We start from the raw sequence: 16,659 nt of genomic DNA, 5'->3' as shown, positions 1-16,659 counted from the left end.
TTTTTTTTAAATACTGATTATAGATAGAGAGGAAAGAAGAGGGAGAGAGAGTGAAAGAGAAACATCGATGTAACTGCGAAACATCGGCTGCCTCCTGCATGTCCCCTATGGGGGATCGAGCTAGCAACCTGTGCATGTGCCCTGATTGGGCATTGAACTGGCAACCTTTTGGTGCACTGGAAGACACCTAAACAACTGAGCCACACCAGCCAGCGCTGGGGACCACACTTTGAAAACCACTGGTGTGGGGTGAGTAATCGCCTAACAAGTGAACTCTCTACTTTAGAAAAATAGGTTTCTGTTGGATTCCCTTACAAATCAGTTAACAAAGTAGTGCTGAGCTGATCAGTGCTAACCAGAGGCAGTATACCATTGCGATAAAAAGCCTGAATTCTGCAGCCAACTGCCTGGGTTCAAATCCCAATTTTGCAGCTAAATTGTGTGACCTTGGACAAGTTCCTTGGCCTCATTGAACCTCACTTTTCTTATTTGTAAACTATGCATGATAATTATAGAACATAGGGCTATTAGGAGGACTGAAGGGACTGGTATATCTCAAATGCTCACAATAATAGAGCCAGCATACATTAAGTATCCTGTTATTAGTATAAACTACAAACACTATTATTATTACTCTTTCTTCTACCTCTATTCTGTGCCAATCCATGTGTCTGGAATTTGGGATAGAGCTGTGGACCACGTATACAAGGTCCTGAACTCATGAAGTCACAGTCTAGCAAGAAAGACACAACTGAAGTGGTTGTTTACAACGCATTATCTGCTTACATCAGAGCGTTATAAGCAGGGAAACAAAGAGAAGAGGCTATAAAGTCATTTCAAATTGGAGATCAATCAGGCATTAAAAAGCATTTATTAAACTGGAGTATAAACCAAGGGACAAACATGATTCTGGAACAAACTTTTATGGCTTCTTAAATGTAGTAAGAGTATGAAAAGAAAAACTGTTTCCAATCAACTCCCCAAATTTCTCAGCACCCAATATGCACCATGCTCTGCACTAGGGATGCAAAGGTGAATAAATGGTGGTGTCTTCATCCAAAGGGCTCTGCTAGTAGGAGAAAAACATGTGCTGAGAAATAACTCCAGTACGAAGAGAGAACTGCTAGAACCCCAGGAACAATGAGGAGGGAGTGTCTCACTGCCCTGGGGGTCTGATGTTTAAGATACATCCTGAAGGATGAGCAACAGTTCAGCAGGTAGAACAGAGATCCTGAAGGATATTCTAGAGAGAGGGAGCAGTATGTGCAAAGGCAAGCAGACATGACAAGGCCCAGGGATCAGCGAGATGTCTGATGTGGCTGGAATGGTGGTGCGTGATGAAGAACGGCAGATGAAGACAGCTCTTGTCTCAGATCTTTGAAAATATCACCAGTTTTCCATGTAATAAAAGCGTACTTGAAGCCATTTGGATGATGGTCAAAGATGGTAAGGAAATAAATGCATAAAGTGATAGTCTGGGTTTTTTAATGTAAGTCTAAAGTGGTTCTGGCACTATCCCCTCCAGAAGGTCAATGTTTTAATGGCAGACACTGGGATTAAGCTCCATCTACTTGGGTCTCATATTCATAACAACTAAAAACCACGTTTATTGAGTCCTCACCATGCTGTACTACAAGCTCTATACATATGAACTCTTTGGACGCCCATAACAAGCCAATACATGAAGTACCAATGAGGAAAATGAAGTGCAGAAACGGAAGTCACTTGTTCAAGGTCACAGGGCTAGCATGGTACCCTGAAGGATGCTCTCACACGACTATCCAGGGAAAATCCAGGATCTGAAGCTTTATTTGGGGAACTCTTTAAGAAAAGGAATACAAAATTATGAATGCAAAATCAGGTGCAATAGGAAATGTCTACAATAAGAAAAAAGTTAAAACAAATAAGTAGAGCTTTGGGGATTTACTAGTAGGTCCCCCACCCCACCCCACCCCACCCCCTTTTTTTTTTTTTTAGATCAGAATGCCTCCATAGAAATGCTTCCTGAGAGCAACCTGTCCCCATCTGGAACACTCTACACTCCCAACAGCTACTAGCACAGCAGGGCCCGGGCAAGTGAGGGGCCCTGAGGCTACAAGCTTCACTGCCTGAAAGGGTCTTTTCCAAACTATTTGACAAATGCCAGATCTTTGGGCCTGAGGGAGATGGTCAGCTCACCTACAGGACAAAAAAAGGAGGTGGAAATGAGTGCAGTGAGAGGGAAACTAGGATTTTCATCCGTTCTCCCTGTTAGGAAGATGGGCCACAGCAAACCCAGATTAGCAACCAACCTCTGCTGCTAAGTAGCTGTGTGATCTCTGAGTCTCAGCTTCCTTATCTGTAAAAATGACGCACTGTAGGGATCAAATAGGGTAACACGTGCTCTGTCTAGGGATGTCAGCTCCCTTCCCTCTGCATATGCCTCTCCTGTGCTTTCTCCTTCTTCCTTCCCTGCACACACCCTGCTCTGGGGTGGATAGGCAGGTCCTTCTCTGTATCATCAGGATATGCAGGGGATACAGAGACCTCCATCCGCGCACCACTTTCTTAAGCAGTCAGCAAGCACTCCTGGATATAAAGATGAACACAGACTTACTGCTCTCTTCAAGATGCTCATGTCTATGGACAACCACAAGTCAGGGAGCCTTTCCCTATGAGGCGAGTGAGATGCTCTCAGGGGCAGCAGCTAGGCCTCATTCCACACAGACCCTCAGACATGGGGCAGGGCAGACCTAACTGAAAATACTGTGAGTCCACCTCCTGCCTCCCCAACTCGCAGCCAGTCTCAGCCTGGCCCACGCCGGGGCCCCGCTGAGCCCTTCTCCACAATGGGTCACCGCGACGCTGGCCCCACACAGCCTGTGCACGGCGGGATCAATGACGTTTGGTTTGCAGGGCACTGGGCCCACGGTTGGCACTCACCTCTAGAACAAAGAAGAATACTGGCCCTTCCAAGGCAAAACAAAGGCACGCTTCTCCCCGGGGACTGCTTTTCCTTTATAGGCAACAGTATGCAGACCCCTGGTCCTCCACTGAACTACATTTAAAATAGCTTTTGTGAACGACAGACACAGTGGCCATTTTTGTGTGTATGTGTGCCAGCAGCAATGAATTGGTTGTAATAGGAACAATGTGCACTTCTTCCCACTTCTGACAGAATAGATGACATTGTGTCGTGGGGCTGGGGAGGGGTGGGGGGCCCAAGTAAAGAAACCAAGCCTTAAGGTTTATTACATAAAATTCTGATAAAAAGCTCTTCGAAGCCTCTTTCCCATCATCAAAAAACCACACTGGGCAAGATCAGAGCTTAACAGCCAACAAGAACAAAAACAAAAAGAAAAAAGAAAAAAAAAATCACCCCGCATTCAATCCCTGAGATCATTTTCCTGAAATAGAAAACTACATATGTTTCTCAAATTTCACATCAAGCCACTGCAGAGGCCAGACTGCAGGGCTGAATTGGGCCAAAGTAAGTAAGAGAGAGAGAGGAGAGGAGAGGGGGATGGGGTGGGAAAGAGAGTAAACAGAAGAGAAAGAGCCCATTCCCACATCACCACATTTCTCTAGCACAGTCTAAACTTACAAACACCCCCGGTTTCACAGAACTTGTAGTTAGGGTTGCTTATCGGGCAGCCTTTACTTTGTCAAATTAAGACACATTGCCTTGGATTAGCAAGACTCCTTAAATTCAAAATGACTTCATGGTTGGCTCGGAGTTCAGTGTCTCTAGGGCCAGCCGCCAGGAACATATCCACTGCACAGCCTCCTCCCCTCTCCATACTGACCTGCCTGACTTTTCCATGGAGACGGCAGAGCAAAATCCCAAGCAGACAGGCTGTCAGTGTTAATTAAAAGTCCAAACACTTCTTTAGAAACTATCTCCAGCTCAATATTTATACAGAACATTAGACTCGAACAGGCAGGGCTGGAAAGGGGAGGGGGAGGGCGGAAATAAGTTTGAATGGCATTTGGAACTCATTAATTTTTAAAAGACAGGCTGCCACCCCATATAGACCCAGAGAGGTTCAAAATGTAACGAAACCAGGAAGATGAATGAGTCGAAGACTGTTTGGAAAACCTGGAGAGCGCTCAGCTTTTGGAAAGAATAATATCTGGGCAACGATGAGAGCTGACACTTTTTATTGGTGAATGCGGTTTGGGGCGCATTTTAACGATACAGGTTGACAATTTTTTGTATTTAACAAAAGGAAAAGCAGTCTTCTAAATGACTCGGGAACAAAGAGCTCCCTGACTACAATTTCTTAATAACATTTAAGAATTCTTTTCAAAGGCCCTTGACAATAGTTTAGAGAGAGGAAGAAAGGAAAATGAAGAAAACATAAAAAAAGAAGGTATGTTAAAAAAAAAAAACTAAATAGAAGTAAAGAAGAGAAAAAAGAAAAAAATGGGTATAGCATTTCAATACTAAATTATATACCTAAGGTATATGAATTATATACCTAAGGTATATGAATTTTTAATGTTAGACTTCAGCAATACTTTTTCAAATGAATGAGTTTTAAGAAAGACTAATAAAAAAAAAGACTTTGGTCAACACAATGACATGTGACAGACTCAAAACTTTAGTCCTAGAAGGGGCTAATTGGGTCACCTAACCCAACCACCAAATTCTACAGATGAAGAAACTGAGTGCCAGGGCCCAAGGGTGACCTGGTTGGACCAAATTTCAAACCACTCCACCTCACATATCTGAGCTCCAAGCCCTCCTAGCCCTTGGGTTTTAAGGCTGATTGCTGATACTTGAACCAAACTGACTGAAACTTAGAGGCTACCCTGAAACACACAGCTATAACATATTTAAAAAGCCCACCAAGTTCACCAAAACTTCACCAACAGTCAGCAACCCTGGATAGGAAACTAATTTGAAAGTCCACAGAGACCGAGATGCCCTGCCCATCCTGAGGGAGGTCTTCTCAGGTCAGGGAAAGATCCTCTGAACAATGTATGATGTGGGAATGTCCTCCTTAAAATCTAAAGCCTATTCCACCCATTAGTTCCACCCTTAGTGTAAAGCCCTTCTGGGATTTAGTTTTGGTATCTTGAAGATGAGATTTCCCTAACTTTTATTTTTTTTAGCACTTTTACAATTTCAATACATATTCAGCAGACAATATACCATCATGCTATTTGTAAATGAGGAATCATACTCGGAGATCATCCTGCTCTACCATATTAAAAGAGCAAGTGGGATTAAATTGTAGAAATGATTCAAAGTCTCAGAGAAAACTGTTAAGTAAAGAAAATTACTGCTGCTCAGATGGAAAATTAAAGTCATATACTGACTAGTATCTTTCAGGCATACAAAACATATGTCTAGATGTATGCAGTAGAGATTAAAAAAATGATTATAGAAAATTGTGCAAATTCAGACCAGTGTTTCTTAATGAAGAGTATACATCATAACCACTGAGGTCACACATTTTTACCCCTTTTTCCTGTGGGGTTCTTCTTAATCTTATCTATCCAGACTTGCTTTACCATGAAAAGTAAAAGAAACGTCTACCTTCCTCAGAGTTTGCCTCAATGTAGCAGATGAAGAGGAAGCACCGGTGATCTGAGAGGTTAGCATTAGTGTAGGGCAGCAGGAGGACTCCTGGTCATGCAGAATCTGTGCCTTGATTCTGATGCTTCTGAGAGGCATGGATGATAAACCAGGACATTAACACCGCGTTCCCCCGCTTCCCACTGACTGGCCCAGCAGATTCCATTTTCTCCTGCTCTCCTCAGACGTTTAGTCTTGAATACTGACCGGTCTGCGATCTCCTGGCACCTACTCATTTCTCCACACCTACAACAGTTCTAAGACCTTTGGTGACAGAACTCACTGAACCCTGATCACATCCATAGGAAGCCAAGACAAAACCCCCAAACAAGGGTAACGGTTGTCAATCAGGTTATTGGGTTTCTAAATGGCATGTCGTCCACATCCCACACACAAGCTGTTTAACTCAGTGTGGATTCATTCACCTCAAGTTTTAAAAATAAAACACTGAAGGGCAAGATCAATGGAAGTAGAATGTCTTGTGCACTGCTATGCAGCAGAAGCCAGTGAGAGGTTTTAGCCATGTTGCTTCATTTTCTCCATAGAGCAAACCCACGTAGTATTGGCCCTCCTCCTTCAACAACAAGAGGAAACTGGGATTGAGAGTAATAGAATGACTTACCCAAATTCACCCAGCCAATAAGTGGGAGAGCAATACTTTGAGCTAAAAACTGTTTGGCAATAGCCCTTATATGGATTTGAATAGTTAAATAAATGTGTAGTTAACTACTGCTAGGCTAGATAGAGGATATCTCTTAGGTGCTCCATTAATATATATGCAAGGAATAAGCAAACGAGTGAGTGAATGATGGAATTTGTGAGGTACAGTTGTTTCAAACTATCTACTCTATCCTCCACCAGCTCCCCCTCCTCCTTGAGGATTATAAATTCGTTTCTGGGATATTGGTCAATGTAATTTACTGAAAACTTGTCTTTTCACCTGCCCAATATTAATTATCCCTTTCTTCTTTAGCAGTAAGAAAAACCCATTGTATTCAGGTGGCAACGTATCTAGCTAAAAGCATATTTTACCCAGTTTCCATTCCAGTGAGGGAGGAACATAAACTTAAATGTTGGCCAATAATATACAAGCAGGAATATTATGCAGATCCTCTAAGGTTTTTAAAAGAAGGCTGACTCAGATGTATGGTATATCCTTTTTTGCACTTCCCCACATTCCTTCTTCCAGCAACATGTAATGTGGACTTGATAATGGTTCCAGCAAACATCCTGGAGTATGAGGTGACCTTGAGAACAGAAGTCAGGGCTTTAGATAGTGACATAAAAATGTCAAAAGAGCTAATGTCCTTGATGATGTCATAGACTATCAGAGTTGCCCAAGATGCCATACAACTAGATTTATTTACAGAAGAGAATGAACTCTTATGTGTTTAAGCTTCTATTATTTTGCATTTTCTATTATTTCTATTATTCATCAATGAAGAAACAAGGACCATATTTCTGCTATAGAGACTGAAAGTACTCTTTTTTCCAAAAACAAGGGTAAAGAAAATCTAATATTTATAAGCCACTTCTCAGCACTATTAAATATACTAAAAAAATAAGCAGATGTGAGAGAATAATTAAATCATTCTTCCTAGAACCTAGAACTGTTTTTATTTCATTGTTCTGAGAAATCATCCCTCAGTATAACCATAAAACAATGCAAATCAAGTAACTTTAACATAATCATATTGGGAATAATGGATTCCCCCCACACACACACACACACCCACCCCCACCCTCAGAACTCTTTGATTCCCACTGATCCCCACTACCTGGGGAATCCTTATCAAGTTTCAACCAAGATCTAGCCAAAAAGTGTTACCTCTACAATGATCTAAATCTGATCAATTTTAGTTTCATTCAATAGACTTCTAACATCAAAATATCAGTTCTTACACCACAATGTCAATGTACTTTACAACTACAAGGATCACTGTAATTTTTTTAAGAGGGAAAATACGTGTTGGTAAGGATGTGGAGAAAATGGAGCCTTCGCACACTGCTGGTGGGAATATAAAATTGGGCAACCACTGTGGAAAAGCTGGTGATTCCTCAGAAAGCTAAACGTAGATCTGCCAAATGACCCAGCAATTCCACTCCTAGACCAAGGTCTAAAAGGACTGCAAGCAGAGGTGATTAAAAGAGATACTTATAGATCAATGTTCACTGGACCGTTATTCACAACAGTCAAAAGGAAGAAATAACCCAAGTACCCATTGTGGGTCCATCAACAGAAGAATGGAAAAGCAAAATGCAGTATCTGAATAAAATGGAATATTACTCATCCATAAAAGGATGGCAATACTGACACATACAACACAGATGAATCTTGAAAATATTATGCTAAGTCCAATGAACCAGACACATAAGGACAAATATTACTCTATTTATATGTGGTATCTAGAATAGATTGTACAATTCTTGGTAGTAGGAAGTACATTAGATGTTAACAGGCGCTGGGAGAAGGAAGGAATGGGAAAGTATTACATATGGTTACAGAGTTTCTGTTTAGGGTGAAGAGTAAGTTTTGGAAAGAGAGAGTGGTAATAGTTGTTCAACACCATGAATGTAATTAACGTCCCTGAATTGTACACTAAACAATAGTTAAAATGGTGAATTTTATGCTATATATATTTTACTACAATTTATAAAAATTAATAATGCAATACATATATCAAAACCATTAAACTGAATACTTTAAATGGGTGCATTACAGAATATGTGAAATATCTCTAATAATAAAAGCATAATATGCAAATAGACCAAATGGCCGAACAGCACAATGACTGTCCAACGACCATGCTATCACACGCACTGGTGCCAGGCAAGACAAGGCGGGTGCGATGTGATTGGTCAGGGGATCCCTGCCATCGCCCCATGATGGCCCCGCAGAGGGAGGCCCAGGCCACCGGTTGACGATGGATGGGAGTGTGTGTGTGGGGAGGAGGGGGAGTTCCGTGATCGATTGCCCCACAGAGGAAGGCCCCACCCACCCACCGCAGCACAGCTGGCCGGGTAGCCTGGGCGATCGATTGTGGTGCCCTGGCCAGGTGGGCAGGGCCTACCACTTTGGGACACTGGATCTCAGGTTCCGCAATGGATCGCCTGCAGGGGGAGGCCCAGGCTACCTGACCGGTGGACTGCGGTGGGTGGGTGGGGCCTCCCTCTGTGGAGCGATCAATTGCGGTGCTCCGGGACTGCAAGAGGGCGCAGGCTGGGCTGAGGGACCCCCCACCTGAATGCACGAATTTCGTGAATCAGGCCTCTAGTATCTCAATAAAGCTGTTTTTTTTTTTTTTTTTTAAATCAAGTCTGATCCCAGGTATGCAACTGAGAAAGACTTGTCACCAGAGGCAGATGTTACAGTGAAAGTATCTCCACCCTTCTCCCCTCCCTACTAATATCTCAGCTCGTGGAGGATCAGACTGCACCCACCTGCTCTCGCACTCAGAGGAAGCATGACTTTGCACCCCTTCCCCTTACTGGGTTTTCTCCAAGGAGATAAGGGAAATTCATCTGATTGCTGAGACTCTGGGATATATTAAGCCACATTTTTAGGATCACTGCATTAAAGACAATTAATGCCTAGAACAACATTAAGCCTACTCCTTCATTTTCTATGCCCAGGTGCAACCAACGTGCCTTGGCTTCAGGTAGGCACACCTGAGCAGGGTCTGCATTCCCGTGGCTGATTCAGCTACCAGACTTGAGATCTAGTCGACATACCTGGACTTCCATGCCCTATATAGAGAGTGTCCCCAAAAAATGAATACAGATGAGCGCTCAATTTTGAAAATGAAATGTATTTTAATAAACACTAACTTCATATTTATTCAAAGTGTGTGTATATTTTGGAGGAACACCCTAAGTCTACACATAAACCTGAACATACTGGGTTAGCCTCCCTTCTGAGCTGAATTATTCATCCAGTATATGAGAAATTCTATACATTAGAAGTTAAAGAACATTTTCTAAGAAAATGTTTATTCTTCATTTAGCTAATATGCTTTGTATGTAGTCTCTGTGAGTCAGGACCCCAATGGCAAGGAAATGTGAGTGGCACTTTAAACACTTAAGAATACCTGTTGGGAGTTTAAATAATGAGTATTAAGGTTAAATATCCTACGTGTGATAATGGCATTGTGGTTATATAGCAGAATGTCATATTCTTTGGTGATTGATCATATTGCAGAATTTAAGAGGGAAGTGATGTCTGCAATTCATTTACAAATGGTTCAGGAAAATAAATACATGCTTGCATATTTGAAAGCACAAATGTAACAAAATGTTAATAATTGATGAATGTAGGTGAAGCATATGGTGCTCAATATACCATTCTCTCAACTTTCTGTAGATTTAATTTTTTTTCAAAACACCTGGGGAAAATACTAAAACAATAATAAAAAAATAATGAGATCTCACCAATATTTAAGGAAACACTTAAACCCAATATAAATATTAGTAATTGACATAAATAGGTAAGTGACATATTACTAATTGACATATTAGTAATTGACGCTAACTGACATAAGTGGTTGATGAATATAAGAAAAATTACATTTAACAATAAAAATTGAAATTAAAATAAAATACAAACTTTAGCCTAAAAATCTGGCAAAATTGGCACACATACTGACATAGGATTGAATATTACACAGGTATCAAAAATATATTTTCAGGTAATATTTATTGATATAAAAACACAATAATATATTAAGTAAAAAATAATTTGTACAAATTTACAATTTAAAAATTCTAAAACAAAACAAAACACAGTAAAATACAAGTCTAACTAACGATACTAGTTTTTGAAATCCTGGAGATTAGATTTGGAAAATGACAACAGGCCTGGAGCAATAATCTGACCATTTAGTGGGTAGTTTAGCAGATAACCATGAAAAAAAAATATAATAGTATCCCTCATAAACCAAAAACATAGAGAGCCACACAAATCAGAAAAATAATTGCTATTTTAAAAGGGATTACTTTCTAAAACAATCAATTAATATCTTTAACATAGAAGATAGAATATTTACTAAGAACTTGCACAGAGCCCTAGCTGGTTTGGCTCAGTGGATAGAGCGTCTGCTTGTGGACTGAAGGGTCCCGGGTTCGATTCCGGTCAAGGGCATGTACCTTGGTTGCGGGCACATCCCCAGTAGGAGGTGTGCAGAAGGCAGCTGATCGATGTTTCTCTCTCATCGATGTTTCTAACTCTCTATCCCTCTCCTTTCCTCTCTGTAAAAAAGCAATAAAATATATTTTTTAAAAAAAAGAACTTGCACATAATTATATATTATAGTGGAGAAAAAAGGAAAGGGAAGATAAATACATCATATAAAGAAATACGAGAAAAAATAAAACTGAGATTCCAGAAATTCAGCCCTGTTTTCCCATATGCCTTAGAAACATCTCAGAAATTCTAACATGTAACTTCTAAAGAAAACTTGCCAAAGTGTCTCTTGTATGTAAGGAACCTGGTCTTTTAATCCAAAGCAATAAAAATAAATGAGTTGAGAATAGACAAATCTCCCACATAGAATAATTCAAAATAATGTATGGATACTCTGACCCCAAGGAGGTGAAGCAGAATCCCCTACTCATTAAATGCAGGCTGTGCATAATGACTTCCTTCCAAATAATAGGATATAGAAGGGGAAGGGGAGTAACTTTACAGTGGAGACCTGAGCAGTACATCTGCCATGTGATCAAGGTCAACATCAGTATGTCATACTAATAGTATAGACCCTTGTTGTGATAATGAGAATGATATTCATCAGAGAATGGTCTTCCTCCCAACAAAACATACTACTTAAGTCTCATCATGAGAAAAACATTAGACCAATTTCCACAGAGGGACATGCTACAACATACATGACAAGTACTCCTCAAAACTATCACGGACACCAAAAACAAAGAAAGTTGAGAAATTGCCACAATCAAGAAGAGTGTAAGGAGACATGAATAAATGTACATGGTATCCTGGATAGAATCCTGGAACAGATAAAGGCATTAGGAAAAAACTAAAGAAATGTGAACAAAGTATGGAATATACTTAATGATAATATAACAATATTGGTTCATCAATTGTGACAAATGTATCATGCTAACTTAAGTGTGAATACTAGGGGAAATTGGGTACCAGTATATAGAAATTCTCTTGTACTGTCTTCACACTTTTTCTGTAATTCTAAAACTGTTTTAAAATAAGAAGTCTATTTGAAATTATAACTGAATTTAATAGGACATGCTTTTAAATAATTTATAGAATGTCATCAACCCTTGATAATCTACGAGAAATTTCTCTCAGGCCCCAGTGTTAGAAATAGTTCACTTCTTCTGAACAGCAATCAGGTTCTTATCTGGGCACTCAGTTCATCTTGATTATCTTCTAGTCTTTGTTTTGGCTGCTAGAAAGCCTGGAAACAAACCTATTAGTAATTATGAAGAACTGGGATAGTTTCTATGATGCTTAGTTTCACCTTAGTCATTCTTTCAGTTTTTTTCACTTCTTTGTGTGTGTGTGTGTGTGTGTGTGTGTGTGTTTTAATGTATTTTTATTGATTTCAGAGAGGAAGTGAGAGGAAGAGATAGAAACATCAATGATGAGAGAAAATCATTGATCAGCTGCCTCCTGCATGCCCCCAACTGGGGATCGAGCCAGCCCATAACCCAGGCATGTGCCCTGCTTCATGGGTTGATGCTCAACCTCTGAGCCACACTGGCCAGGCTCCAATGTGGTTTTTTAAAAATTTTTATCACTGTTTTTATCTCATTTTATTACCAGTCATTTCAAATCTCCTTAGAGGACTTACATATACATATGAATATGTTTTTGTCTGATTATACAAAATTTCATTATTCAAATTTCTGACTTCCCATTTCTCATGTTATCAAAATTCTGGACAGTTTCCCACTCAACAGCTAGAATATGGCTAATTATTAAAACATTCAGCTTCAGTTCTCAAACTGCAAAATGGTAACACCACCACCTGCTTTAACTGATGGTTTCAGGGCTAATGGGGTGCACATTTGATAATATGCCTATTACAGATAAAATGCATGCAATAAATGATAATGACCATTATTAGTAGTATTAACAAAAATAGCAATAATTATTTTCATTAATATAATAAAAAGAATGGAGCTGAATTACAAATTAATCATAAGCCAGGTGGTGATTTTCTCATGACTCAGATAAACAAGAGAAGCTGCCATATTTTGAAGGATGAAAACAATAACTAAAGGGGGGTGGGGAAACGCAAGAAAGGGAGGGGAGCAAAACAAAGAGAGGTGGGGACTTCTTATCTCCTGTCACTGCCAAAAACAAGTCTGAAAGCTCTAAGACAGTGAAATCCAATCACTTTTTAGCCTTAACTCCACTAGAATAATAAAAAACACCCTCTAGCCTTTTTGGCACACATTGCCCCAAAGCCTCCCAAAACAATCACAATAAGAGCCAAATAAACACCAAATCTGAACTTCTTCTTGGCCCAATGGATGCCAAATTCATACTTTACTGCCCAAAGTTTGTGTGTGTGTGTGTGTGTGTGTGTGTGTGTGTGTGTGTGTGTGTGTGTGTTTCCATTCAATTTCAGACCCTCCCTCATCTTCCTTATTCTAGAAAAGGGGACAAAGGGCATTTTCATTAAAAGACCCACACATTCTTTAAATAGTACGGTATGTGCTGCACCTTTCGTCCACAGTCTCTCTAAGACCCTCGATAACCCTGAATGGACGTTCCATGAGGACTGAGGCTCAGGGAATGGGGGAGAGAGGGAAATAAGTAATTTGCTCTGGGTTCCTACAAACAGTACACAGAAAGACAGACACTAATCCAGGTCAGTGTGACTACAAAGGTTTCCCTCTTTCCACTATGCCAGAAACTTAATGCAAAGACTCTCTGCCAAAATCGATAGAAAAAGGGAACAAAATAAAATTGCTAACTTCTTCAAATAATCTCTCAGCACTGGATTGGAAGTTTTCCTGTTAGCTCGCTCAATCCGTAACTAAACCCATGGAGTGGGTGCTGTCATTATCCAATTGTACAATCGAGAAAGTTCAGAGGCGTTACCGGTTTCACCCTGTTGGTGCAGGCTGAAATAGAGAAGGGAGAAAGAACTGGAGACAAAGGAAACAACAGGAGAGAAAGACAGAAATAAAAGATAGGCGTGCCAGGGACAGGGCAGCCACCTTTGCAAGAGGAACTCAGTGCCTGGCGTCCAAGGTCCATGGGCTCTGCTCCAGAAGATCTTGAAGGGGAGGCCTCTGAAGGTACCAGCAAGTACGTAAGTACAGGGCAAGGGGCACGGAGAGGAGGACTGCAAATGCGTACTAATAAAAATAGAATGAGTCACAAGTGTCAAAGCCAATTAGAAAAAAAGGCAGGGATGACTGGACAGCCAGTAAATCATTTCTGTGCATTAGCTTACTGCTTCCTCGGGGTTTGAGACTGTCATGAGCAGGGCTGGAAGCTCCCAGCATGTTCTGATAGGTCAACAAGAGCTCTCCATTTTAATTTCTACAAATTCATTAAACTTATTATTACTTGCATGTATATTCTGTTAGGCAATGTTGTCCAACATTACCTGATCATATAACCATCTGGGGCCCTTGTTAAACATAAAATTCACAGGTACCTTATGGAGATTCTGATTCTATATGTAGGCTCAAAACTGGAAGCCTTGGGCCCTGGCCAGGTAGCTCAGTTGGTTAGAGCAACCTCTTGATACACCAAGGTTTCAGGTTTGATCCCCGATCAAGGCACATACAAGAGTCAACCAATGAATGTATAAATAAGTGGAACAATAAATTAACATTTCTCTCTCCCTCCCTCCCTTCCTCCCTCTTTTCCTCTCTCCTTCTCTCTCTCAATATTTAAAAAAACACACACAAAATAAATTGGAAGCCACTGTATTTAAATCTACCTGAGCCAGAGCTAGCTTCAAAAAGCCTACTCTTTAGACTACCCAACACCATCAGAGAGAACTGGGGAGCAAGTCAACACTAAAAGAGAAGGAAAGCAAGGTCCTACTCCATCTATAATTGTATTTCTGAGTCCTCAAGTTTTGCAGGCCAGGGGCATTGCCGATACCCACACTATAAGTACTGCTTTGACTAAATAGATCCATTTAGTTAAAATAATGAAAAAAACTCTTTCACTACAGCACAAAGGTCAAATAAAAAATAAAAAAACCTACAGAAAGGAAAGGTCCTTCCAGAACTAACCTCAGACAATTAATTTCACACCAAAAAAGGAATGCCCAAGATGACATCTTCACCCACACACCAGCCTCCCCATTGGTGATATCGGTGTCATGGTGACTAATTGTACCTTCTGGGGTAAAGTTCAGACCATTCCTCAAAGAGCATTCTTCCCACAAGGGGTGAGTGCCTGGGGTTTACTGAAGCCATTTGTACATGCATGTGGATCCCCACTACCCTGAGACCTTAGACAAACGATCAAAGCATTGGTGGTAGGGGAGGATATCCAATGAAAAATGATATGCCTGTGAAACACGTCCTCTTCTATCTCCTTTCTGGAAGCCCCTGCTGCTGAACCACCACGTTCTTATCAACTCCCTACGAGAAAAGGTCTGAATCGTAAAAAATGAGACAAATACAAAGAGCACCTCAAAAATGGGGCTCCTGTTCCCATTGAGTTTGAATAAAAAGGAAAACGGGAAGAGTGAGCCCTTTCTGAATGAGCTAACTTTAAGATACAACACCTGCCTCTGCAAAGATATGTATTTATACAGGTTTCTTTGTCCTCTAGGAATGGATCCTCTTCCTCACAGATTCGCTCAATACAGATTTTATATCATTTTCAAGATGAGAAGACCCCTCCCCGTCCTGCAGCTCCCCCTTGTGCATCCCCTGAAATCTGAGGTCAGAATGACAACAGATGTGTATACTTTAAGATTTCCTGTCAAACCTGCCCATGTATATCCATATGTACATATGGAGATCCATGCACACATCCACTCTTAATAATACCAGCCAAAATTTCACACTCAATGACTATTTTTTAATTGTCTCTGCCATGTAGCACATACTTATTTATAACAGTCATACTTTTTAAGAAATTATTATTGACTTCAACATATATATATCTCTACACTCTGCAATGATTCAGGTACATTAATATAAAAAGCAAAATAGGTTCATTAGACACCCATTCAGCTTCCTTAAAAAGAATGTATCTCTTATGGGTGAAAAAAAAAAAAGGGGTTAAGAAGTACAAATTGACAGTTATAAAAACAGTCACAAGGATGTAAAGTACAGCATAGGGAATATAGTCAATAGTATAACTATGCAATGTGTCAGATGGGTATTAGACTTACCAGGATGATGACTTCATCTATATATATAAAAGCCTAAGCAACTGTTTGACAGTTAGCTATGACACACACTGACCACCAGGGGGCAGATGCTCAATGCACAGGCATGGAAACATGGAACAGACTGATGAATCGCAGAGGGAAGTGGGGAGGGAGGAGGGCGGGAAAAGATTAACCGAAGATCTTATATGCATACTAGAGGCCCAGTGCATGGATTCGTGCACCAGTGGGGTCCCTTGACCTGGCCTGCAGGAATCGGGCCAAATCCATGCATCAGGCATCAGGGGGGTCCTGAATTGTAAGAGGGTGCAGGCCAGGCTGAGGCACCCCACCAGTGCACAAATCCATGTACCAGGCCTCTGGTAGGTTTATAAATGTCTAACCACTATGATGAACACATGAAACTAATATAATATTGTGTATCAACTGTAATTGAAAAATTTTTAAAAACATATCTCTTGCCTTATTTTTAGGGCCAAAAAATATATTTTCCTTTTACTCACTATGTAAAAAGTATCTTTGGAAAAACACTCACATTTCATAATGGACTGTCCATGTCTCCTTCAAATGTGTCCAATTTCAATGAATGGTCTTCACCTTGGATACCACATTCCGGGACTCCTGGGAACAGTGGTGCTTGGGCATGTGCAGTGAAGGTGGAAGATGGATTCAAGATGTTTCAAGTATGCAAAATCGCATGCAGATGTACAAACAGTGTGTCTAGTCAAAGCGAGTTAAGAAAACAATATA

General features: G+C 40.5%; 1 protein-coding gene across 17 annotated transcripts in view; it reads right to left on the bottom strand.

Annotated features, from left to right (window-relative positions):
• The window catches only part of FGGY (FGGY carbohydrate kinase domain containing), a 420,488-nt gene that overhangs the window by 329,093 nt on the left and 74,736 nt on the right, over window positions 1-16,659 (bottom strand). Inside the window, exon 1 of one of the 17 annotated variants that reach the window (XM_080655849.1) lies at window positions 3,786-3,926. The exons of the other annotated variants lie outside the window; for them this stretch is intronic. Within the exon in view, the coding sequence (XP_080511975.1) occupies window positions 3,786-3,802 (17 nt within the window). The 5' untranslated portion in view covers window positions 3,803-3,926. Of the gene's footprint in view, window positions 1-3,785; window positions 3,927-16,659 lie in introns of those variants that run through there. 17 annotated transcript variants of the gene reach the window in all.

This window comes from Plecotus auritus (assembly GCF_963455305.1).
Source record: "Plecotus auritus genome assembly, chromosome: 2".
Classification (NCBI taxonomy): Eukaryota; Metazoa; Chordata; class Mammalia; order Chiroptera; family Vespertilionidae; genus Plecotus; species Plecotus auritus.
This window is presented reverse-complemented; position numbering and strand designations above follow the sequence as displayed.